The 24,390-nt window shown below is 41.5% G+C and overlaps 4 protein-coding genes across 4 annotated transcripts in view; 1 reads left to right on the forward strand and 3 right to left on the reverse strand.

Annotated features, from left to right (window-relative positions):
• Nucleotides 1–787: 787 nt before the first annotated feature.
• On the reverse strand, nucleotides 788–14,507 carry lrrc8aa (leucine rich repeat containing 8 VRAC subunit Aa). The gene is made up of 3 exons (XM_037691741.1): nucleotides 14,430–14,507; nucleotides 2,098–4,228; nucleotides 788–1,258 (listed from the first exon to the last, which is right to left on the reverse strand). The coding sequence occupies exons 2-3, from the start codon at nucleotides 4,216–4,218 to the stop codon at nucleotides 983–985; spliced, it is 2,397 nt and encodes a 798-aa protein (XP_037547669.1). The 5' UTR covers nucleotides 4,219–4,228; nucleotides 14,430–14,507; the 3' UTR covers nucleotides 788–982.
• A 2,072-nt stretch (nucleotides 14,508–16,579) lies between these two features.
• dnlz (DNL-type zinc finger) lies at nucleotides 16,580–18,306 on the reverse strand. The gene is made up of 3 exons (XM_037691742.1): nucleotides 17,957–18,306; nucleotides 17,604–17,743; nucleotides 16,580–16,912 (listed from the first exon to the last, which is right to left on the reverse strand). The coding sequence occupies exons 1-3, from the start codon at nucleotides 18,272–18,274 to the stop codon at nucleotides 16,753–16,755; spliced, it is 618 nt and encodes a 205-aa protein (XP_037547670.1). The 5' UTR covers nucleotides 18,275–18,306; the 3' UTR covers nucleotides 16,580–16,752.
• Nucleotides 18,307–18,390: 84 nt separating this feature from the next.
• On the forward strand, nucleotides 18,391–21,064 carry uck1 (uridine-cytidine kinase 1). The gene is made up of 7 exons (XM_037691753.1): nucleotides 18,391–18,494; nucleotides 18,849–19,008; nucleotides 20,154–20,250; nucleotides 20,349–20,491; nucleotides 20,565–20,659; nucleotides 20,745–20,793; nucleotides 20,876–21,064. The coding sequence occupies exons 1-7, from the start codon at nucleotides 18,405–18,407 to the stop codon at nucleotides 21,058–21,060; spliced, it is 819 nt and encodes a 272-aa protein (XP_037547681.1). The 5' UTR covers nucleotides 18,391–18,404; the 3' UTR covers nucleotides 21,061–21,064.
• A 1,266-nt stretch (nucleotides 21,065–22,330) lies between these two features.
• The window catches only part of rapgef1b (Rap guanine nucleotide exchange factor (GEF) 1b), a 53,507-nt gene continuing 51,447 nt past the window's right edge, over nucleotides 22,331–24,390 (reverse strand). Inside the window, exons 26-27 of the mRNA XM_037692197.1 lie at nucleotides 23,785–23,913; nucleotides 22,331–23,658 (exon numbers count right to left, since the gene is read on the reverse strand). Of these exons, the coding sequence (XP_037548125.1) occupies nucleotides 23,508–23,658; nucleotides 23,785–23,913 (280 nt within the window). The 3' untranslated portion in view covers nucleotides 22,331–23,507. The remainder of the gene's footprint in view (nucleotides 23,659–23,784; nucleotides 23,914–24,390) is intronic.

Raw genomic sequence — 24,390 nt, forward strand, 5'->3', positions numbered from 1 at the left:
TGTGGATTTTAAAAAATACATTTTCCCATTTAAGCAGTGCATAATTAAACAAAATACATAAAGCATAAAATAAAAAAATGGTCACTTAAGATATTAGGCTACAGATTTGTAACCTGGAGTCAAAATAAAGTTGGTGGTTTGTTACATGCTGAAAATATGCCTCTCAAGTCCAAACATGCTGCAAACCTCTGTCAGTCTCTCAAAGAAAATCAAAATACATTCTTACACAGCCGATTTAGACACATTTGTAACGACACACCTTAAGCTCTGTAAAATAAGATTGTTTTGTTGCGCATGCTGAAGTAAACACGTTGTCTGGAGGGGCAAAATAACGCCGATACAGGATTTTGAATTTCTTAATCACAGCTCCCGGTGTTGGATTTAACCGCAGGGCATTTGGGCCTTACACAACAAACTTAGTTCCCTTTGATTTCCACAGCCTGTTCAGGTCTAAGCTGCGAGATGATCGGTGAATTATCAGTCTGTGCAGATGAAGAGATACTTCCAAGCAGGTCGAGCATAAAGCCTGAAGACAAGAATACAGCCAATGATTCATGCCTGAACACACTTGAGTTGCATCATGGTGTCAGTGGAGTTAGCCACACTGCAGAGCTACTGCAAACAGCAAACTTCTCTACAGGCCTCAAGGCATGAGGAGCAGGCAAAGGCTGCGCCGAGCACGTTGAGAATGTGCTGTGCTCAGTAAAATAATAACTCACCGGAGAGGACGAGTCGTGGAAGGTTGTCTCAGTCAAATGGGGACGCTTGCTTTAGGGTCCTAGTGGCATGCATGTTCAACTTCAACTTCCAGCATCTTTGAAACTTTATAGTATGTACGAAACAAATAACCAACAGAATATATCAGATGGTTTTTCATGTCCTTATTTTTATTGGTCCTTCCAAGTTATCAAATGGATGACAAGTCTTCACGTTTCTCCTCCCGTGTCGTCAACACTGCTGCGTCTCTTGAGCTCCATCTGGCTCAAGCTTGCTCCTTATCGGCCCTCCAGAGCTGCTCTTTGACTTCTGTAGGCAACGTGTTGAACAGGTCTTCCTCCACCACCAGGCCGCTCCTCTTCAACCGACTGCATTCACCCAGCTCCACCGGGAGGCACTCCAGATGGTTCCCTCTCAGCTCCAGCTGGGTCAGCCCGGTGAGTTCCCCGAAGCGCGATGGCAGCGTCTGCAAGCAGTTGTTCCCCAGATTCAGAGTGTGCAGTTTCTTGCACTGGAACAGCTCCGGGGGCAAAGTCTCAATCTGAAAGGGAGCGACACAAAAAGCAGAACAACGAGGAGCGCATCAGTAAACAAGGCTGACAAATAAGAACGTGTCTGGACACAAAAACAGTGTCTCGTACATTGACAGACATCAGACCTTAATAAATTCAAAAACATATTAACAATTATCTCAGACTTACAGCTCATTGAAACTGATAGTGCACCTAAAAGCACAAAACAGTCGAGATATTTGTGGCAGCTCACAAACCTGCTGGAAGCTATTTTCAGCGAGCAGCCGCACAGTAAAACAGCAGTAATAGTAGCTTTTACTAAAAACACATGAGGTTGTTTGGATGCTTTCAGACTCAAAGGAGCATTTTCAAAAAGGTTCTGGGTGTTTTTATTCAAGAAATCCCTTTCAACAAAGACCATATGAAGTAACGGGCCCATGACCTTAAAGACGTGTTTTAACAATGGCCTTAATAAATTTGGGATTCAGGTTGTTTTACTTCAAAATAACATTGTAATACACACAAAAAAATAGATAAATTAAACGTATAAAACCTTAAATCTATCAAATGATTACTTTGAATAATTTATTTAGAACTGATGAAAAAAATAGCAACGTTCATGTTGATGGAAGTCATCTTAGCACTAGCAAACTGCTTTTTTCCCACTTTGGAGTATGACGTTTGTGGGAATCAGTTTGTTGGTGGCTCCTCAGATTAAAGAATTCCTTTGGATGAAGGATGAAATATCTCAGAAAAAAAAAAAAGGAACCGTTCACATTACCTGATTGAACATTGTTGGATTTTTTACCAGGATTATTGAGCATGAACTTTGAAACATTCATGTAATTAAATCAAGCATGCCACTTACCCTGTTTGCTGTCACAGCAAAGTACTGCAGGTTTTGGAGGAAGCCCACATCAGGGTGGATGCTTGTCAGGTTGTTGTGACTCAGATCTAAGAAGCGTAACTTGCGGCAGAAGAAGAGCTGGCTGGGGATCTTCTCGATCTTGTTTCTGTTCAGGTAAAGCCTCTCCAGGTTGGTCAGTGTTCCAATCTGAATGGGAATATAGGCAATCTGGTTGTACCAGAGCTTCAGGCACACGAGGCGGTGCAGGTGCTGGAAGCTGATGATCTCCTCGATCGTTTTCATATTGTTGTCCTTCAGGTCGATCTCCTGCAGGTTGTGCAAACTGAAGATGGAGTGTGGAATGCGCTCGAGGTCGCAGCGAACGAGCTCGAGCTCTGTCAGGTTCACCATCTTCTTAAGGCTGTTCAGGACCATCAGCTTGGTGCCCTCGTTATTGATGGAAAGCTTCTGAAGGTGCACGCCCACGTCAGTCACCACCTGTGGCAGCTTGGTTAGGTTGCTTTTCAGACGCAGCACTTTGAGACTTTTGAGCTCTCCGAGCCCATCAATGACAATGTAACGATTGTTCTCAGCACTCAGGTTCCCAGTTAGGTGCAACTCACTGAGGTTCTTCAGGCTGTAGATCCATAGAGGGATCTCCTTGATATCAGTGAACTTAATGTGGAGTGACTTGAGGTTTTCTCTCAGGAAAGCCAGAGCTGGAGCCTCAATCTTAGCTGGTGTGTGGTAGAGCCACATCTCCTTCAGGTTGGAAAGCTGAGCAATGATGGGGGGAATAGTGACGTCTGGGATAAGCTCCAGCTTGAGCACCTCTAGCTCAACCAGATCAAATACTGTATCTGGGATTCCAATGAGCATGAAAAGGTGCAGCTCCAGTTTCTCCTGGGAGTTCTTGGTGATGCGCTGTCTGAGCTTCTCCAGGGTCCACTCGTTGTTGAGGTTCAGCTGCCTCAGCTTGTTCTCGCTGACCTCGGACAGAAATACTGCAAAGCGCTTGGAGTAGAGAGGGTCATACTGATCTATCAAGTGCAGCATGAAGGCAAAGTCATTCTTGACGTCGGGAATGTCGCTGTAACTGCTTTCCTCTCGGATTGATTCGAAGGAGTATCGTTTGAGGGAGCGGCTGAGCATCCAACAAAGGGTGTACATGCAGATGAGACCATAAACCACAACCAGGCTGATGTAAAAACAGGCCAGAATCTTGAACAGAGTCGCTAATGGGTGAGCACAATAAAACATACTGTACCCTGTTAGTTTCTCAATATTCACTGGGCACGCTACACAGAACTTGATGTATCTTACATAGTAAGCTGTGTAGCTAATAATCAGTATAAACTTGATAACTTTAATAATAGTTTGGCGTATGTAAAGGCGGTATACTATATCACCTTCTTCAACGTGGATTCTAAACTTCTTCACTTTCTCAAAAAGTGCTTTGGCCTGCTCCCCTTCCTTTTTATCTAAAACCCCGGTTTCAGAGCGGTCCACAATTCCCTGTTCTATTCTGGACTTTGTTCGCTGGAGCATGGGAATACTAGCCTCTACATCCTCGCTCACACTGGAGGTCTTCTTGTCCATTGAACCATTCGATTTCCCCACTGGTTTAGAGTCTCTCTCCTCCACCACAGTCTCAGACAAAGCTCTCGTTGTCCATGGTGAATCAAAGCACTTGAGAAGGATGGAGACAAAGTGCTCCAGTTTTGAGCTCGTATGTGGGAACTTGAACCAGAAGTTGCTGCAGGCCAGGAAGATGAGGGTGTGGATTAGCACCAGATAGGGGAAATATTTAGCAAACCAGTGGAGTTTGTTTTCGTAACAGACAGCATCTACGTAGTTATACTGGTGACGGTCAAGGTTGTACTGAATGCCTTTGGGTTCATGTGGATACGTGGGGACCACGTTAAAGACAGGCTGGATCACCTCGCATGACATGTTGAAGTCATGCCATTTGTAAGGCAAGCAGATCATCTTGTCCTGCGTGACCTGCAGCGTCCCACCGAACACTGCGATCATCAGCATGATGATTGAGAGGTAGTCAGTAAAAACGTCCCACCATGGTTTCAGGATTCGATACGCTGGCTGGGTGTCAGCAAAGTACCGGAGCTCTGTGATGGGAATCATGATGGCTTATCTAAATAAAATGGGAGAAACAAAAGAACATCAGCATGGTGTACTGCATTTCTGAAGTGTTTCACCAAAGTAAGTAATAGCCTGAAATACATAATTCTGATTTTAAAAAACTGCCACATAGTAGCATTACCTTGGAATAATATCTAGTAATACATACGTTTAAAAAAAAAAAAAGACTTCCTAGAAAAGAAAATTACAACTTCTCACACTGACATTGGTAATATTTACTACTCTTTTGAGTCCAATGTAAAACTGAAACTGAACATACATCCATCCATCCATTATCTTCCATTTATTCCAAAGTCAGGTCATGGGGGCAGCAGCTTGAGCAGGGAGGCCCAGAAATCTCTTTTCACAGCCACCTCTTTCAGCTCTTCTGAGAGGATTCCAAGGCATTCCCAGGCCAATGCAAACAGGTGCCCGAACCACCTCAACTGGCTCCTCTCGACGTGGAGAAGTAGCGGTTCTACTCCGAGTCTCTCCCAGATAACGGAACTTATCACCCTTTCTCTAAGGCAGAGTCCAGATACCCTGCAGAGAAAACTCTTTTCAACCGCCTGTATCCGCGATCTCATTCTTTCGGTCACTACCCCTTTTCATGACCATAGGTGAGGGTAGGAACATAGACCGACCAGTAAACAGAGAGCTTTGCCTTAGAACTCAGCTCCCTCTTCACCACAACGAACTGGTACAAAGTCCGCAATACTGCAGATGCTGCACCAATCTGTCTGTCAATCTCACAATCCATTCTTCCCTCACTCGTGAACAAAACCCTCAAGATACTTGGAACTCCTCCAATTGAGGAAGAACCTCAGCCTCGACCTAGAGACAGCAATCCACCCTTTTTTCTGGTTGAGGGCCTCAGATGGCCTCAGATTTGGAGGCGCTGATTCTCATCCCAGCCGCTTCACACTCTGCTGCAAATCGCTCCAGTGAGAGCTGAAGATCGTGGCACGATGACGCAAACAGGACCACATCATCTGCAAAGAGCAGAGATGGAATCCTGAGGCCACCGAACAGAAAAACCCTCCATCAGCTGGCTGCACTGAGAAATTCTGCCCATAAAGGTTATGAACAGAATCGGTGTCAATGGGCAACGCTGGCGGAGTCCACCTTCCACCCTGAAGGTTTCCGACTTACTACCGGCAATGCGAACCAAACTCTCGCACCCCTTAGATAAGGACTGAAAAGCCCGTAACAACGGGCCTCCATTCCCATAATCACGGAGCACACCACAAAGTGTATCCCGAGAGACACAGTCAAATGCCTTCTCCAAGTCCACCAAACACACGTAGACTGTATGGACAAACTCCCATGACCCCTCAAGGGCCCTAGTGAGGGTAAATATCTGATCCAGTGTTCCACGGCCAGGACGGAACTCGCATTGTTCCTCTTGAATCTGAGGTTCGACCAACGATCGAACTCACTTCTCCAGTACCCCTGAATAGACCTTACCAGGGAGGCTAAGGAGAGTGATGCCCCTATAATTGGAGCACACTCTCAGGTCCCCCTTTTTGAAGAGGGAAACCACCACCCCAGTCTGCCAATCCAGTGGCACTGCCCCTGATGTCCATGCAACGTTGCAAAGGCGTGTCAGCCAAGACAGCCCCACAACATCCAGAGCCTTAAGGAAATCAGAGTGAATCTCATCCACTCCTGGAGCCCTGCCACCTCAGAGCTTTTTAACTACCTCGGCGACCTCAGCCACAGTTATGGACGGATCAACCCCAAAGTTCCCCGACTCCGCTTCCTCCATGGAAGACGTGCTGGTGGGATTGAGAAGGTCCGAAAAGTACTCCTTCCACCTCCCGACGACATCACTGGTTGAGGTCAACAGCACCCCACCTTCACTGAACACAGTGTTAGTAAAGTGCTGCTTTCCCCTCCTCAGCTGCTTGATGGTTTGCCAGAATCTCCTCGGAGTCGACCGAGAGTCTCGACCTGACTAACTGAACATATTTGTATATTTAATTAAATATCTGTTTTTCTACACATTTGGTTGTTCTAGTGTGGGATCTCATCAAGAAAACATCTGCATGCTTTCTTGCAGTGTTATAACATGTTTTAATGGTTAATGAATTTGAATGTGCCACAGGACTTCTTGTCCTTGACAGAAAAAAGTTTAGAAGGTATTTGTCAATATCATGTCCTAATGTGCATTTTACTTCAACACTCAAGCAACACCTAGCAAACTAAAGGTTTTAAGTGCATAAAGCTGTGTTTAAATAAATTGAAAGAAAAAGATGAGCATGTATTTATAGCATGTCCTCTAAAATGGAAAAAAAACAAAAAACAAAAATAACTAAATACATAGCTAGAAAGACCAGTTGGAGAAGAGTGCAGTGGTACTGTAATCTTTTGATATTTTGAAAGGTCAAACATATTTCATCGAGCCTTCAGAAAATAGTGCAAAATTGTAAAAAGATGGCCTGGCAAGTTCTGCTGAGACAGTATTATCACGGAACAAATGCAGCTGGCAATAATTTGGAGGTTGTTTTTTTTTCCTTTTTAAAGCAATCTAAACTATTCTAAAACTTAAAGAATACAATCCCTAATTCTTGACTCAACATCTTTAAAACCATAACTTACTACAGTGTTCCCCTACCATTATCTAAGGAGAGCACCCCGCCCTGTCAACAGAACTGAGCGCCCCGCCTATCAAATCCCCCACCCCACACGCAGCTCCACCACCTCTGGACGGGGAGTGGAGACTGCAGCAGCTCAGCTCAGGCTCCAAACCACACGCAACTCAAACGCAGCGCTCCGTTACATCTGTGCAAAAAGTTTTTTCGCAGTACAATCTGAAAAAGCTATAAACATACCGAGCACTTAAAAAAAAAAACTTGATAACAATGTGCACAAAGGAACTCTGATTCATGTAAGTTAACAATGCTCAACAAAAGTAGACAATGACCGCCCAACGTTTTATTGCCATCCTAAATTCATGATTAGCACATATAGTCCCAAAGTTCCCAACTTGAAACATTCAGACTGTATTTAAGGTGAAAGCAGACAAATGCCACCCACATGTACAAAGACCAGATAGAACATGTTATTCTCTGGAACCACGTACAAAAATTACTCAGAATGAACACGGTCTTCCACGACTTAAAATCTCTCAGAAAAACAGAAGTGGAACTTATTATAATTGCTGAAAAGCTTTATCATTATTACTGTTTCAACCAATAATTTATGCTTGAACACACCAGTAATGTCACAATAACGCTTCACAAAGTGAAGTTAGATTTAATTTTACGTCTCCTTTCTTTTGGCTGCTCCCATCTTCGGGGTCGCCACAGCGAGCATGAAGATTTGGCAATTGATTTTACGCCGGATGCCCTTCCTGACCCAACCACAGAGCTATCAGCCCACATGCGTGGAGCAGAGCTGCCATTTGAGGCATCCGGGAAGAAGAAGGGGGGTTTATTGCCTTGCTGAAGTGCCCACAGTGGGCAAAGAAAGTTGTTAAAAACACTATTATAAACAGTGGAGCTTGTGCAAGATATTTTAAAATGCATATATTGTAACTTGTGTTTTTATTTCAGTCCAATACGACTAAAGAAACATATGTATCAAGTAAATGTTCCAAGAAACCCTACCTAAAGAAAATGGCTGAAAAAAAAAAAAAAAGCTGGGTAGTCATTACATAAAAGGTTTTTTTTCTTAACCAGCTCAAACCAGAACAGCAGAGCAGTCACGGTGAACCTCCTCTGTTATAGACAACACACAGAGACCCAAACAGCTGCCAACATAACCTTTAACCTACACGGTACTAAACAAATGCAATCTTTGCCGCAAATGGAGTTTTGATTCCACAAATTAACAACATATCGAATATCAGGCGATGCACTGGAAATGTTTAGACTATAATCGAGCCAAATCAAAGCTTAGGCTGTACAACCCACATCCACCCACTTTTCATTACAAACAAAAAAAAATGTTAGACTTTAATAAACATGCTTTGTAATTCAAGCCACAGACCATGGCCCATCTCAGGGATGCACTGACAACATCAAGCAAACTAAATTAACACATTAAGGAAGTCTTGAAACCAAACAATAATACAGTAAATTTATGAGGCATCATTACAAATCACCGACATATTTAGTTAAAAAAAAAAAAGGATATGCACATCAATTGAAAGGCCTAGCATTTTCTTGAAGGAATTCAGATCACATATCAGCAGCACCACTGCGTGCACATCTTATTGTGGCTGAATCATGTTCCCCGTCTTCCTACTCTGTGATGAACTGAAGAGCTTCACAGGAAAACGTTAGCTTAAATTGTTAAAAATAAATAAAGTTAATTCCAAAAAGGTCTAAACTAATGTAATATGCAACAACTCTGCTATTGGATCCCAGCTTGTAGCCACATTTCATATCCAACACATCTCCTAAATTTGTTTCTAAAACAAAGCGGCCTTTGTGCAGGCGGTTTTTGTTGATGAAGCTTGGGAACACGAGCTGAGAGAGGTTCAGTTGAAACCTTCACGTGATTCAAAATATTAGAGTCAACTATCAGTTTCAATGAAGTCGGCTGGTGCCTCTCAGGCAGAGCCAAAGAGACACCAGTACTTCTGTCTTGGAAAAGCATCTTAAAGTTGGCTTGAAGTTAAGCTTTAATTATTGAAATGTGATTATCTGACATACTGAATAAATGATGACAGATGTGGAAAAAATCTTTACAGACAAACTTTGGGACTCTCAGGAAAAGGTTTAAAGTTGTTAATGTGATAGAAGGCTTTGAATATCATAATCCAATGTTGTCTTTTTGTGTTTTACCTGGGTTGAACTGAGAGTCCGATTTGTAGATCCCACTACAAAGTTTGTGCAAGGACAGTTTTCAAACTACTTGAACAGGTTTGAGTGGTTTAGAAAACAAATTAATAGATCCAAAGATAAATGAATGCCAATCACAGAAGGGTTGAACTTCTTTATATAAAGCAAACCTTTTAATGTTTTCCTTACGACTTCATCAATTTTATTTTAAGTGCCTGGAACACCCAAAGGACCTGAAAGCATCCCATGTTTACAGACTTTGTGATCCGTATCTACAGAGCAAGAGGAAAAGTAGGGCTGCTCACATTATAACGACAGAAGGAAGTTTTGATTTATTTAGTCGTTTTTTGGCATTTGTGGTATTTGAGCCACAGCCACACAAGTTTGACTTGTGGTTAGACTGGATTCAAAAGGAAATAAAAATGATTTTTTTTTTAACGTGAGGCTGGTTCATTTATAAGCTACTGTATTAAAGTCTGCAAGTTGCCTTGAAAAACCCTAGAAATACAGGTTTTCAGCTTCTTGACTCTTATGATAAAAATTTGTAAAAAAAAAAAAACCAAAAAAACCCAGAATACTTTAAAAACATTTTTGATTACTAAACAACATTATCTCAAATTTGAAAACAGCCTGGCTATCACGCACTGCAAGGCTAAATTAGTAGAAAGTATTCATTGGATGTACAACTGATTAGCTTTTAGAGTCAAAACACATTCAAGATGGCTGCTACCTAAGAAAACACAAAAATGGCTTTAATTCAGTCAGTCTTACAGATACTGAGCTTATGTTGAAAATCATCTCCAACACATACTCTGTGTGACATCTTGACATATTATTTACAAAGTTTGACCAAAACGGCTTCAACTCTTATTTCTCAACATAAGATAATTTTAGTCTGAACTCTGGCATGTACTATGCACTCCTTTAAGGTGTGATAAATCTTTTATTTTGGTACAGTAGCTGTCCAGTTAAACTGCAGACAGAGTCACCCGGTCAGGGTTTCAGATTCAGACTGACGTTCCTCTCCTGAAATCTTTCCTCCACCTTGCCAAGCAGAATTAGGGAACACACCCTTCAGTCACCATCAGCTTAATAATTGTGTAATTTGTCCCCACTGCCTTGAAGTCCAGCTCTACAAGCTAGCAACAACAGTAACCATTTACAAGCAATATGTTTGTAATTCTATTTTCCTTAAAACTTTAGTCAACAACATCACTGAATCAAAAAAATGTAAGCCACATTCACTGTTGGTGGTTTTCAAAACTACACCTGTTCATTGGGTAAAGCTAATATTCTTATTTTAAAACGTACAGTTCAGTGTCAACATTAGCAAAATGGCATGTTGTGTTACAAATGAAACTACGGTAAATAAAAACAAACAGCGTAAAGTGCATCCCTAGAGTCGTCGTTTGTGATAAATTGTGTCACATTAATTTCATTATCAGATGAGTGAGTTTTAACACAGGATGATGCATAAATGGACTACAGCATTTGAATAAGGAATCTGTCTTCATAACAGTTATTGAATCGTGTTTAGATATGTAAGTAAGTCGAAGCTAAAGACCACGAGGAGGGAAACGTGTCAGGAGACAGAGGAAGAAGAGGAAAGTCAAGAATGTAGGACTGAGGGTTGCAACTCTAAATGTGTGGACAATGACAGGCAAAGGTAGAGAGCTGGCTGACATGATGCAGAGAAGGAAGGTAGATGTTTTGTGTCCAAGAGACCAAGTGGAAGGGCAGCAAGTCTCGCAGCATTGAAGCAGGGTTCAAACTGTTTTACCATGGTGTGACTAGAAAGAGAAATGGAATGGAGTAGGGGTGATCTTGAAGGAGGAGTTGGCAAAGAATGTAGTAGAAGTGTCAGATAGGGTGATGGGTCTGAAAGCAGAAGTAGAAGGTCTGATGCTAAATGTCAGTGGTTATGCTCCACAGGTTGGATGTGATGTAGAGGAGGCAGATCATTTTTTGAAGGATCTGGGTGAAGTGATAGAGAGTATTCCCAGGGAGGAGAGTGGTGATTGGAGCAGACCTGAATGGACATGATGGTGAAGGAAACAGAGGGGATGAGGAAGTGATGGGTAGGTTTGGTGTCAAGGAAAGAAACAAGGAAGGACAGGTGGTGGAGGATTTTGCCAAGAGAATGAAAATGGTTGTAGTCAACACCTATTTCTAAAAGAGGGAGGGACATAGAGTGAGCCACAAGAGTGGAGGAAGGAGAACACAGGTCGACTACATTCTGTGTAGAAGAGGAAACCTGAGAGAGATTGGAGACTGTAAGGTTGTGGCAGGGGAGAGTATGGCCAGACAGCATCCGATTGTTGTGTGTAGAATGACTGTTGTTGTGAAGAAGAGAAAAATCAGAGAAGACAACCAAACGGTGGAAGCTGAGAAAAGAAGAATGTTGTGTGAGGAGTTCAGAAAAGAACTGTTAAAGGCTCTAGGTGGTTAAAAAGAGCTTCCAAATGACTGGACTACTACAGCAACAGTAATTAGAGAGACAGGTAGGAAGGTTCTTAGTGCAGCATCGGGACAGAGAATGGATGATAAGGAAACCTGGTGGGGCAGCACGGTGGCGCAACTGGTAGAGCTACTGCCTCTCAGCGAACAGGTTACCCTAGTTCAAATCCCGGTCCAGGGGCCTTTCTGGGTGGAGTTTGCATGTTCTCTCTGTGCATGAGTGGGTTTTCTCCAGGTACTCTGGTTTCCTCCCATATACCAAAAACATACATGTTAGGCTAACTAATAAGTCTAAATTGTCCCTAGGTGTGAGTGAGAGTGAATGGTTGTTTGTCTTGTTTGTCTCTATGTGGCCCTGTGATAGACTAGAGACCTGTTCAGGGTGTACCCCACCCCTCACAAAGTGGTGGCTGGACATGGGCACCAGTGACCCACGTGACCCAAAATGGAAGAAGTGCGTAAAAGATAATGGATGTATGGAAACCTGGTGTTGGAATAGTGTAGTGCAGGACACTATTCAAAGAAAGAGGTTAGCTAAGAAGAAATATGACAGAGGACTGAAGAGAGGAGACAAGAATATAAGGAGATGGGACGTAGAGCAAAGAGGGAGGTAGCTAGGGCAAAGCAGAATGCGTATAATGAGTTGTATGAGAGACTGGACACTAAAAAGGGCGAGAAGGACTTGTATCGATTGAGACGGAGGGATCAGGCTGGAAAGAATGTGCAGCAGGTTAGGCTTGTTAAAGATGGGAATGGTAATATTCTAACAAGTGAGGAGAGTGTGATGGGAAGATGGAAGGAGTACTTTGAGGAGCTAATGAATGAAGAGAATAAAAGAGAAATAAGAGTAGAGTTCATAGAAACTGTGGCTCAGGAAGTGGGAAAGATTAGTGAGGGTGAAGTCCAGAAAGCTTTGAAAAGAATGAACAAGGGGAAGGCAGTAGGACCTGATGACATACCAGTGGAGGTTTGGAAATATCTTGCAAAGATGGCAATGAGGTTTTTGACTAAATATTCAATGTCATAATTAAGAGTGGGAAAATGCCTGATGAATGGAGAAGTGTGCTGGTGCCCATTTTTAAGAACAAGGGTGATGTACAGAGTTGTAGCAACTACAGGGGAATTAAGTTGATGAGTCACACGATGAAGATCTGGGAGAGAGTTGTGGAAGCAAGACTTAGATGAGAGGTGACTAGCTGTGAGCAGCAGTATGGTTTAATGTCAAGAAAGAGCACCACAGACACCATCTTTGCTTTGAGGATGCTGATGGAGAAGTACAGAGAGGGTCAGAAAGAACTCCATTGTGTCTTTTGTGGATTTAGAAAAAGCATATGACAGAGTGCCAAGAGAGGAGGTGTGGTATTGCATGAGGAAATCTGGAGTGGCGGAGAAGTATGTTAGACTGGTACAGGCCATGTATGAGGACAGCAGGACAGTGGTGAGATGTGCTGTAGGAGTGACAGATCTTCAAGGTGGAAGTGGGATTGCATCAAAGATCGGCTCTGAGCTAGAGCTGTCATTTCTAACCCGGGCCCAAGTACAACCCGACCCGGATTAGGGCCAGGCCATAATATTGTGCTTAATGTGCGGGACGGGCTGATGTCGGGTTTTTTATTGCGTTAGCAGACGCGCGTGGCTTACGATCCAATTATATGGCAACATGGCTTGCCATACAATCACCAGCCGCATGCGTCCATTTGACAGTGCGCTGACCAGCCTTGAAAGCAGTAAAAGAAAGTTCAGTTAAAGTAAAGAAAGACATTCAAACAAATGATACATCTTTGTTCTTTCCTTTAGAAGGTGGTGGTGTAATTTAAAAAAAAGATTCAGCTGCACTCAGTGGAAGTGCGCGCCCGACGACCCAAACAAGCGAGATCCCAAAATATCTGACACGTCAGAGCAGGGTCCGTGTCTGAATAATGCAGAATGCAGGCAGAAGCAGGGATTTAATGTGCTTTGACAGCCATGAAAGGACAAACATCCCCTCAGCTCCGATCTTCTGCCCCCTTTTAATCAGCCGCACACGTCTGCCTAGATAAGCAGTCAAAGCTTAATTTAAAATGTCGGGGAGGGGGGGGGGGGTTGGACCTGTAATTACTGTTAATTCGTTGGGTCGGGTGAAGTTCAGAAATGATGGCTACTGGCTGGGCCAGGTCAGTTTTTTTGGGACAGAATGCAACTCTACTCTAAGCCCCTTCTTATTTGATCTGGTGATGGACTGCCTAACAGATGAGGTCAGGCAGGAATCCACGTGAACTATGATGTTTGTAGATGACATTGTGATCTGTGGTGAGAACAGGGAACAGGTGGAAGAGAACTTGGAGAGGTGGAGGTATTTACTTGAAATAAGAGCAGTGAAAGTCAGCTTCAGTGATTTGCGACAAAAGGGTGTCAGCAAAGGTCAAAGGAAAAGTTTACAAGACAGTGGTGAGACCAGATGTGTTGTATGGTCTGGAGACACTTGGCATTGACAAAAAGTCAGGAGAAAGAACTGGAAGTGGCAGAAATGAAGATGTTGAGGTTCTCCCTAGGAGTGACAAGGATGGATAAGATTAGGAATGAAATCATCAGAGGTACAGCACATGTTGAACAACTGGTAGATAAAGTTAAAGAGGCCAGACTGAGATGGTTTGGACATGTCCAGAGGAGGGACAGTGGGCATACTGGTAGAAGGATGTTAGAAATACAGCTGCCAGGAAAAACACAAAGAGGAAGGCCAAAGAGAAGACATATGGATGCAGTTAGAGAGGACATGGAGGTAGATGGAGTGAGGACAGAGGATGCAGAGGACAGAGTGAGGTGGAGGAGGATGAATCGCTGTGAAAACCCCTGAAGGGGGAAAAGCCGAAAGAAGAAGAAAAATAAGTTTACATGTGTAGGTAAATGTAGATGTTTAACAACCCGTTAAAATACACCAGAATGAAGGAAAGATAATACATTATTCAAAATCTTAACCAAAATTGCGACCTTTGTTTGGTCGGTTTCCTTCAGAAGAGCCAGTCGAGTGTTGGGAGGATGACAGGAAGCAGTCGCTTCCTGACAATAAACAACAAACAAATGCGCTGCGGCATTGAAATCCCTCTCAACGAGTTGGTTACGAACGGACAAAACACAAAAAATGACTCACTAGTTCCGTCAAAGCTGGTGTCTCTCCATTCCTCCACACACGGGTGACACTTTTCTCAAGCGGTTCTCAGCGACGTGGGCCGGTCACACGCGGACCGAACGAAGACTCGCAGCATTGCGGACGAGAGACGAAGAAAACTGGAGCGGAGTGGAACTGTCCGCTCGACGAGGACTTCTTCTTCGTTGGTGTTGTTTTTATTCTTCTTCGTTGGTGTATTGACAGTCGGCGTATCTTGTTAAAGGGGATGTACCGCCCCCTGGTGGAATGAGTGGGAGATTAACGTGGAAAAAACAAAAAGTCTACCAAATTACGGTGGCCCTAAAGTGTAAATTAAAAAACACAACAAAATCACAACAACATTTGAAAAAAAACAGAACTATATTTGAAAAAACACAACAAAATCACAACTACTAAATTCATGAAAGGCGGAATATAATGTTTTTGCCCGTGCCAAAAATTATTATTGTTTTATTATCGTTAGGAAAGAACAATTTCCTGTTTTAATATGGGATTATTCGTGCATGCTGCGGTAAATGGATTGTCTCATGATGAACTGAAAAACAAGAAGCTGTTGGTTACTTGACATTTTATTAATATTTTTATACATACCCTTATTAGAGTACAAAAAACTCTAGTATAATAGGTACTGACAATTTCTGTTAAAGAAAAAGTGCCACCTTCTGCAAATCATGACCACAATTAAAAAGCTATTTAAAAATAAAAACTGAATACAAAATAAAACGTATTTAGACTATAGCTTTTGTTTCATGATCTTACTGGTTTGCGTTTTCCCTTTTTATTTTTAAGGCATTGCTATTTATTTTACTTTTATTCATTTAATCATTACTAAATAAAAAGTAATTTTGCCAATTAGTGTTATTAAGGTTAAGTCTGGATGGATTCTTCAAAGAATCTGTCCAGAGGACCTGACTTAACCTTGTTGGATTATTGAGCACGCATCAGGATATTCACCCATAGTTTTATTATATTTTTTTTTTACTTCATGTTGTAGATTTGAGATAAAGACTAATTAGGTGATCATGTACGTTTGTTTTTAAAACTTTGCCATTAACGTTTGGACTCAACTCTGTCTGCAGCAAACTCACGCATGAAACACTGGATGCATTTTATCAAAACGTCCAAATATTAAACATTGATGGACATCTACAGCTTGTTACTTTTTGTCAACCTAATTCAACATGGCTGTGCAGCTAACTGACCATAGCTGACACAAAACTTGCTAGTTGGTTTTACAGAAATTGTGCTAAAATTTGCTGTAGAAACAGAGACATCCTCAACACATACTCTAAGCATGAACACCTCTCTCAAGCGTCTCCCAGTTTACACAAGATCACACAAATAATAACGATGTTCCACCAAAACAACAGTAACTTCCTCTTTTCTCAATAAATATCTTAGTTTAAAACTTTGGCATAAAAGTGGCAAATGGCACACCTTTAATTTAACATGTGAAAACACATCTTACTATTCTGGGTGTGGGAGGTGTCCAGGTATTGGGTATAAAAGGTAGGGAATGAAGCTCTGTGGGTCAATAATGATTGCCTTACCCAAAACCTTCAGACCCCGCCTTCTATCGATGAAACTACCACTGAGGACAGTCAAAACTGTGATTAAGATCTCCAGCTACTCAGTAACGTACCCACAAGTTCCCACTGTGTACGTTCTGCTTGCTACATTGGCAAAACCAAGAGACTAAAACAAAAAATATATATTTATTGTAAAATTTAATATATGCATCTTTCAAATATATTGTACAGTAACAAACAAATTATGGAGGACTGGTGGAGCAGAGATTCGAGAAGGCGAGCCTGTGATCGGAAGGGTGCTGGCTTGATTCCTCGGGCCGATAACACCAAAATGTGGGTGGGAAAGGTAAAGCACCCACACCTGCCTCCACCCTTATTTGCCCCACTCTGGGCACTTAAGCAAGACCCTCAACCACCACCATCTGCTCCCCCGGGCACCCTAGATAGCAGCTCTCTGCTCCACACAGAGAGCTGTGGTAGCTCGTGGTCTGTGGTTGAAACAGGAAGTGCATCAGGCATAAAAACAAGTGTCAAGTCTTTGTGCGACTACGTTCACTTTGGCAACGCCTGAGGAAGGGAGAAGCTGAAAAAATTTATTTTAAAAAGTTTTCCTGGATCATTCTTTTACATTTTCTGAGTTCTTGTCAATTTTTTTCATGCTGTCACTTTGCTGTGTCTCCTCTGTGCTGGATTCATTCACCACCATCTCCAAAGCAGAACTTCCTTCAATCTTTTTCACAGTCTCTCCTTTGGCAGCAAGGATTTCCTCAATGTTTCTGAAACAGAAAACAGCACAAGATGTGAAGAGTATTAAAATAATTGCTAATCTTAAACTTCAAATTTTCCTATTCATTTTGAAACAGCTTGTGCACTTCAGAGAATTAGATTAGATTCTGTTGGTTACTTTTGAATAGTCAGTAATCCGAGTTGTACACAATGAATAAAGTATTATTTTAACAAAATGTTAGGAAATGTTATGTTAACTTTAACTTCAATATTTTGGAACAATGTTCTTAGAAAACCTTTTTTATTATTATTTTTTTTCAAATAAAATAAGTCAGTGAGGTTTTCCGTTGGATTGTTTTCCTAGAAGCAGTGAGCTTTTTCATCCAAGTACAGTTAAATACCACCAGACACACGATCCCAGTAAAAAGCACATGTTTAAACTTGATTTAAGAATGAAACGTTTTCAACACTCTTAGTATTAATGTTTAATGGCTGAATATTGTTACAGATCAATGACACTTTTTGTTTAGAAAAGGCATTCCTCCTAAAAATATGATCATGGTTGTGTCTTTCCCGTCTTAATTATAAGATGTAGTAAAATCATCGCTTTGGGAGATATGATTTGTTCATAAAAATAGATCAAAAAGAGGTTTTAACATGTTCAGTCCAGTGAATTGACAGTAGTTCAGTCAGGCTGCCTTAATGCAGTGCTCTAAAAGAGAATACCACAGAATCACCAACCTTTTTCCCTCTAGGTCTGAAAACCAGTTGAGGTTGTCAGCGATGATATGATGATTCTTGCATTCTGGACATGTCACGATCACCACACCTTTATGGTAAGCCAGTTTAGAGATTTTCTGCGTGGACCTGGTGGAGCAAACCTGCAAACAGGTACAATAATGGGTCATAACGAAACTGAGAATACAATATAAAGAGTATCTTTTTAAACGTCTACAGTTCCAGTGAAGTGTAGATAGTAAAATATACCTTTAACCAAGCTGTCAGATTGGAATTTAAAAGCCAGGTCGTTTCGTAATGACTCTTTGAACACCTTGGCCTCGGCACAAGTTAGATCATAGACCTGTGGTGATTACCTTGCATGTGTAGATGAGATGATAATGGGTTGACTGGATTTTCCCAACAGAGTCTTCTTTGGCAGGCGGTGAAGAAGAGAATCCTCTAAAATTTGAGCTGAAATGAGTTTCACTCCTGTGAACAGGTAAGAAACGAAACATTTGTCGATAATGTGAAGGGAGCTGCACTGTCCCCCGGGGACAGTGGAACATGGAGCTAAGTCTTAATACGGGTACCCGACCGTAATAACACGGCAATACGAGGCTAAGTGGGAGCCCCATATTTAGAAATGGCGTAAAAGTAAAATTCCGTTTTAAGTTTTGCATGATAGTTGCCATTTTTTTAACGCGGCGCGTAGTGATGACGCCATCACATTGCGTCATCTCGCGAGAACTGCGATTGAGCTGCTAGCTGGCTAGTCTGCTGTCAAAATCGTGTTTTGCAGTTTGTATTATCCGTGTGAGCGCAATGAATACTGCCGGAGTCATTGATGAGGCGGAAAAGTCAAGACATCGCCCGTTTTTGATTGGGGTTAGCGGAGGAACGGCCAGTGGAAAGGTCTAATTTATTATACATGTGAAATTACGTATTTGTTTATTAGCTCGTAGCACACAAACATTGGGGTGCCAATGATTGACATTCATTAAACTGTCATAGTAATTGTCACACCCACTTGTTTAGTATCTGTAATAGTTCACTAATGCACCTGTTATGTTGCTTAAAATCGTTACAGTTTTGTCATTTCTGCTTTGCGACTTTTTGTTGTTGTTGTTGCGTCAAGTTTAACAGCTAACACAAAACGAGCTCAGTGATGGGATGGCTTCTTATTTTTTCTTTCTCGTAGCGTTTCCATGACTTATGGCAGCCTTGCTTTCAGATATTGACAATAGCTCTTTTTTTCCCCATTTACAGTCTACTGTTTGCGCCAAGATCATGGAGCTTCTTGGCCAAAACAAGGTGGACCACCGCCAGAGGAAGGTAGCCATCATCAGCCAGGACAGCTTCTACAAAGTCCTGACCCCAGATCAGAAAACCAAAGCTCTCAAAGGCCAGTACAACTTTGATCACCCAGGTAAAACCGGTGTTGTCGGTTAGTGATACATTACAGAACCGGACCATACTGTAACTGTACTTTTTCATCTTTCTCTGTGTATCTAAGCGCTACTTTATTACATGCTAATTTTCTTTAAATTGTGGTAAATGGAAAAAAGTAGTCTAAAATTTAGACATTTACTCACTGCTTTAATCTGTGAAGAGGCACCTCACAAACAGCAGCAAAAGACTATACACACAATTGTTGGCTGAAAGATCCTCTTCCCTACTAGTAGATTTTGTATCCGCAGCTGGTTGGTATTTGGATTTTATTCCCCTGATGAGTTAATTTATTTGGCTTCATTTAATGTGGGATGGATCGGAGTGTTGTACTATTGGGCAGTGGTTCCTTATCAAGACCGTACGATGGATCATGAAACACTAAGAGGTGATGAAAAACCCTTTAAAGAGCAATGTCTGTCTAATGATAATCCTCTTCTGGCAGTCCATTTCAGTATGGAGTAGTCTTGATCTTCTCTTTCATACAAAAATGTTTTAGTTTATTGAAGCTTTTGTAAACAGCTCTCCTGAAATCCCATCTTAGCATTGTAGCACGGATGTCCAGTCTTTGACTGGGGCATTGCAACACTTTATTTTTCTTTACCATTTGTTCTGGTGGATTGAAAACAAGCAACACAGCAAATCTATTTCCTGCTTAGCTTAAGCACATTGTCATTAAGGTCACTGCATGACCCAGTTTGAGGCCCAAGGTTTAACTTTTCAGAGATGACCTCATATTTGTCTAAAGTTCTGTGATTTTGCAATTTCTTTGAGCACTGCATGGTTCAACTTAGGGATAAATCGCTGGGATGTCCATTCCTAAAATATTTATTCTCTTTGCAGTCAAAGGGCTCCCTATAGTTTTAAAAATTCCATTATAATCCTTTTTTGACTGATGAGTAGGAAATGCTGTTGTCTTTACTCCTTGAACTGGTTTGAACGCATATCCCGATGCTTTGGACCTGCGTAACTAACAAATCACTGACTTTTATAAAGGTGCTCTCACCTGCTAATAGTATTCTTGCTGATGAGAATTGTAATGATCGGACTGATAAAATGTTCCCTCCTATAGCAGACTGGCTACTGTATTACTAAAATCCACTTTTCCTTTTAAATGTCTTGCAGAGGCATTTGACAATGAATTAATGTACAAAACTTTAAAGGACATTGTGGAAGGGAACGTGGTTGAAGTGCCAACGTACGACTTTGTCACCCACTCCAGGTATGAATCCTTTTCTTATGAAAAGATCTTGGTGTAAAATGTCCTCTTCCCTTTTTTTGTATTTCTCTTTAGTCCGAGAGCTTTTTGTGTGTTCATAGGTTGGAAGACAGAATCACATTTTACCCAGCGGATGTGGTCCTCTTTGAAGGAATCCTGGTTTTCTACCCCCAGAAAGTGCGTGAAATGTTTCACATGAAACTCTTTGTGGACACGGATTCAGATGTTCGTCTGTCTCGCAGAGGTACACGTCTCCCTTGTACTTGAATCCCAGTTTTTTTTACCATCTTTGAAAAGTGTGACCTAACTTTTTGCAGTCCTTCGAGACATGAGCAGAGGGAGAGACCTGGATCAGATTCTCAATCAGTACACAACATTTGTAAAGCCTGCTTTTGAGGAGTTTTGTTTGCCTGTGAGTATAACCATTACTGATTATATACAGTAGTTGTTTTCAGTAACTTCACTGTATTTTAAAGCATTTTTGTTTTGTTGATCAGACCAAGAAATATGCAGACGTCATCATTCCAAGGGGAGTTGATAATATGGGTGAGTCACCTTTAATATAGAAACAAAAAGCTTTTGGTGAGATCTGTAATGTAAAGTATTATTATTTTGTGTCTCTTATCAGTGGCCATCAACCTCATCGTGCAGCACATCCAAGACATTCTGAACGGTGACATTTGCAAATGGCAGCGTGCATCTTCTACTGGACGAGGCTGCAAGCGGGTGACTTCTGAGCAGGGCGATCTGCTGAACGGATCCAACCCGCCAACAAAGAGGGTTCTGCTGGAGCCCAGCAGTCGGCCCCACTGATACGTACGAGTGTATGGAAATGTAAAGACTTAGACTAGAATTTGAGTCAGAGTTGCTGCTATTGTTTGCAGAAAGGGTCAGAAACTGTCGCCTTTGCTAGGTTTAAAAATGTTAACCCCATGTTGCAAATGTCCAAATCTGCAACTTTTTTATTTCATCATAATTGCAATGTAACCAGTGTTCTTATAGCATTTTTAAAAACGGTCTTCCTTAAATAGTTTTTTTTATATACATACACGTATAATTATCTAAATTGTCATTGAGTGATTATTACAATAGGTCTTATAACTGAGGGTAGATTTAATATTTAGAAGTTTAATTTTAGTCATGCTTTTGCACTTTAGAGTGTGATCATATAGTTCTTTAATAGTGTATTTTAATATTTCAAATGTTATCTTGTTGATACTGTGTTTTTATAATTTATGTTCAGATTTAAGCTAGATGGGCAGCTTTAAGGGGATTTTTTTATACAAAGACAACTGGGTTTTTGTTGTTTTTGCTTCTTGTCAGAGGAGCTCCAAGCATTAAAACTGCAGCGAGGGGCTCTTTGTTTATGTAAAATGAACTTGCATGCAAAGAATTCCTTTCTCTCCCTCAGTGTTGTCAGGGTCTTTGGCTTGGTCCATGAGGTCAACAATAACTACAGGTAGCATCTCACTGGGCTGGAACTGTTGGACTAGTTTATGGACGACTTTCATTTGGGAGTTATCAGAATTACTTGTAACGTTTGCAGGGGTTCTTAGTTTCCTCACGCGAGTCAAAGAGGCTTTGCAGTCTTGTTTGTTAAATTCTGAACATATCCAAAAAGATTTGACAGTTGTTGTTTTTTTTTCAAAATAATCAATTGTTGCGGGGACTTCAAACTTTTCTCAGTATTTTTCTGTAATTCTATAATTGTCTTTTGACACCTACACCAGCGCTGTCCTTATGACAACACCACTAGAGGCAACAGGTCTAAAAATCACACTGGTGATGAATTACAGCTGGTCCAAACTGCCCATTTACATTTCAAATGTCAAACACTTGGAGTAAGACTGCAACTAACCTACTTTAACAACTCAGAAAAGATGACAAGGAGAGAGAATTGCATGCAAGTTCAGCTACAGAGCACCTCACTGCAATTTAAAGCTTGGAACTCTGTACCATTTAGTTTGAATTAAAAAAGCACTGCAGTCAAATATATTCACAAAACAAAACCCCTGATTTGCATGTCCTGCATATCTTAACACGCTACACAAGCTTGAGCAGCTGTTTAATGTTCTGTCTGCCTTATGTTTTCCCCACTCACTGTATTATAATCACTCTAAATTATTTTATAAAGGTACTATATATCAGTGTCGGTCTCATGAAAATAACTAATCTTCAGAGAAGAAGGTGCTTATAAAAAATGAGCCATTTGTTTTATTGTAGTTTGAGAGCACAGTGTGATGTGTTGGCTTTGACCATTATTCCCTCAAAAAAGGGAATGGATGAATACCTACAGCACATGTTGAAATGACGAACACACAAGTCCCTGAGGACTTCAGTCACATACTCTTTCACACACTGCTATGCGTGGGACATAATTGTGATTGCCTGATGTTTCTCTACACTTGGACACGATGATTCTTTATGACGTACATAGATCACAGCATCTTTAGTTATTCGTCTTTTCATGTTTTTGCTTTTTTAGTGCACATACATATGGCACTTGGGAGAAGCTAAGCTCTTCTCATAAGCATAAACGTCCTTTTTAAGAACAAAAGGAGCACTGTATATAATACATGTCATAACCATACATGATTCTTACACGGAAAACATGTCAAAACAAACTCGAATTCCAGTCTATAGCGGCCACCCCATTTTCAAGTTCAAATCCCCCGACGCCTGCAGCAGATCCTCAGTCTGCAGCAGATCCTCAGTCTGCAGCAGATCCTCAGTCTGCAGCCTGCATGTGGATGGTACAGTTCATAGGAGGTTGCTCCTGAGGTGCTGCTGTTTGAGGGGAACTTGTTAGTTCAGGTTGCAGAGGATGACCAGCAAAATGGCACGTAATGAAAAGGAAAGAGGGACTTGAAAAATAAAATGGACCATTCAGCTCATTCTCATACACACAAAAGAGCGTCACTCTAAAACAGAGTCCAGGGAGCAGACTTTGGTAATTAGTGTCTCTCTGTCTGCTCTGATTCCTTGCCTCTCATTGGCACCGGGTTTCTCTTCCCTGGTTTCACCTTAATTGCTCCCAGTCAACATGTCAGAGCCACAGTAATCCCAATTATAATCTCTCGGAGCGGCAGCTCTTTGTAAACCTCAGTGATGCTTTAGTTGGGTGTAGTTTGTTCTGGATTTCCCATGACGAGTCTCCCATTAGCTTCAGTGGATAGCTCCCATCCGCGTTTCAGTCTGTAGTAAAGTGGAGTTAGTGTCATGAAGCACAGTTGGAGGTCAGTGTCAGAGGCCCGCAGGCCCTAGGTCTTCTCCTCACGATCTGTTTTGCGCCTGGTGATGTTTCTGGGTTTGATCTTCAGCGACAGTTCCCACAGGGCCTCTTCAGCAAGGTGGTCGCTGAAGTCGTTGAAGAAGGAGATGATGTCTTCGTTGCGTTTAAGCTCATAATGCCTGAGAGATTGGTTTGATAAATGAAGACGTTCATGACCGATACAACTCAGTGAAAATATGTTTTAGGGTACAAGTTTTTGACAATAGTTTTATCTTTTTGAATAAAAATTTTTGAAATGGTCTTACACTTGCTGGAAGCGCCTCATGCTGTCCAGAATGTTGAACTGCTGCCAGCGTTTGGAGAAGTTGACCTTCCCATCGATGAGGTCAGGGTTCCCCAAGTGCACAAACGTCAGGTCCTGGAGAATGAGACCTCTGCAAAGTGGAGGTGGAAAAAAAAAAAAAGCAAAATTACAGAACTGCATGTCTTGAAGGAATGCTTATTGTTTGCTGCCTAAACCAGATTTTTTGTCTTATGTTGATAAATGACAGAATTATAGCCGTTTTGATTAAAATGTTATGCACAACCGCTTGTATTTTATGAGATCTTTTTTTAGTGCTCAGAGTATGATTCGCTCACCTATTACTACCGTATTTTCCGCCGTACATGTTGCACTGCCCTATAAGTCGCATCAGTCCAAATATGTCTTAATAAAGTGGGAAAATCCATAAATACATCGCTTCGCCGTATACGTCGCATCCATTATGCATCACCGCTGACGCATCATGTTTGTTACGCATCACCGCTGACAACCCGGAAATGTGGGCTGGTGTTGTGCCAGAAATTGATTGGCTGCCAAATGGTGGCCGTGGGAGCATGGACGGAAGGACTTTTAACAAGAATTTAACTAG

The sequence above is a fragment of the Nematolebias whitei genome, chromosome 18 (genome assembly GCF_014905685.2).
Source record: "Nematolebias whitei isolate Nwh7 chromosome 18, NemWhi1, whole genome shotgun sequence".
Classification (NCBI taxonomy): Eukaryota; Metazoa; Chordata; class Actinopteri; order Cyprinodontiformes; family Rivulidae; genus Nematolebias; species Nematolebias whitei.

Coding starts and splice junctions, on each gene's coding strand:
- lrrc8aa (XM_037691741.1), bottom strand. CDS start 4,218: ATGATTCCCATCACAGAGCTCCGGTACTTTGCTGACACCCAGCCAGCG. Junction 1,259..2,097: donor TTGCTGTGACAGCAAACAGG/GTAAGTGGCATG, acceptor GCTCCCTTTCAG/ATTGAGACTTTGCCCCCGGA.
- dnlz (XM_037691742.1), bottom strand. CDS start 18,274: ATGGCAACTATCATGCAAAACTTAAAACGGAATTTTACTTTTACGCCA. Junction 17,744..17,956: donor ATCTCATCTACACATGCAAG/GTAATCACCACA, acceptor ACCTGTTTGCAG/GTTTGCTCCACCAGGTCCAC. Junction 16,913..17,603: donor TCAGACCTAGAGGGAAAAAG/GTTGGTGATTCT, acceptor TTTCTGTTTCAG/AAACATTGAGGAAATCCTTG.
- uck1 (XM_037691753.1), top strand. CDS start 18,405: ATGAATACTGCCGGAGTCATTGATGAGGCGGAAAAGTCAAGACATCGC. Junction 18,495..18,848: donor GAGGAACGGCCAGTGGAAAG/GTCTAATTTATT, acceptor CCCCATTTACAG/TCTACTGTTTGCGCCAAGAT. Junction 20,794..20,875: donor AAGGGGAGTTGATAATATGG/GTGAGTCACCTT, acceptor GTCTCTTATCAG/TGGCCATCAACCTCATCGTG.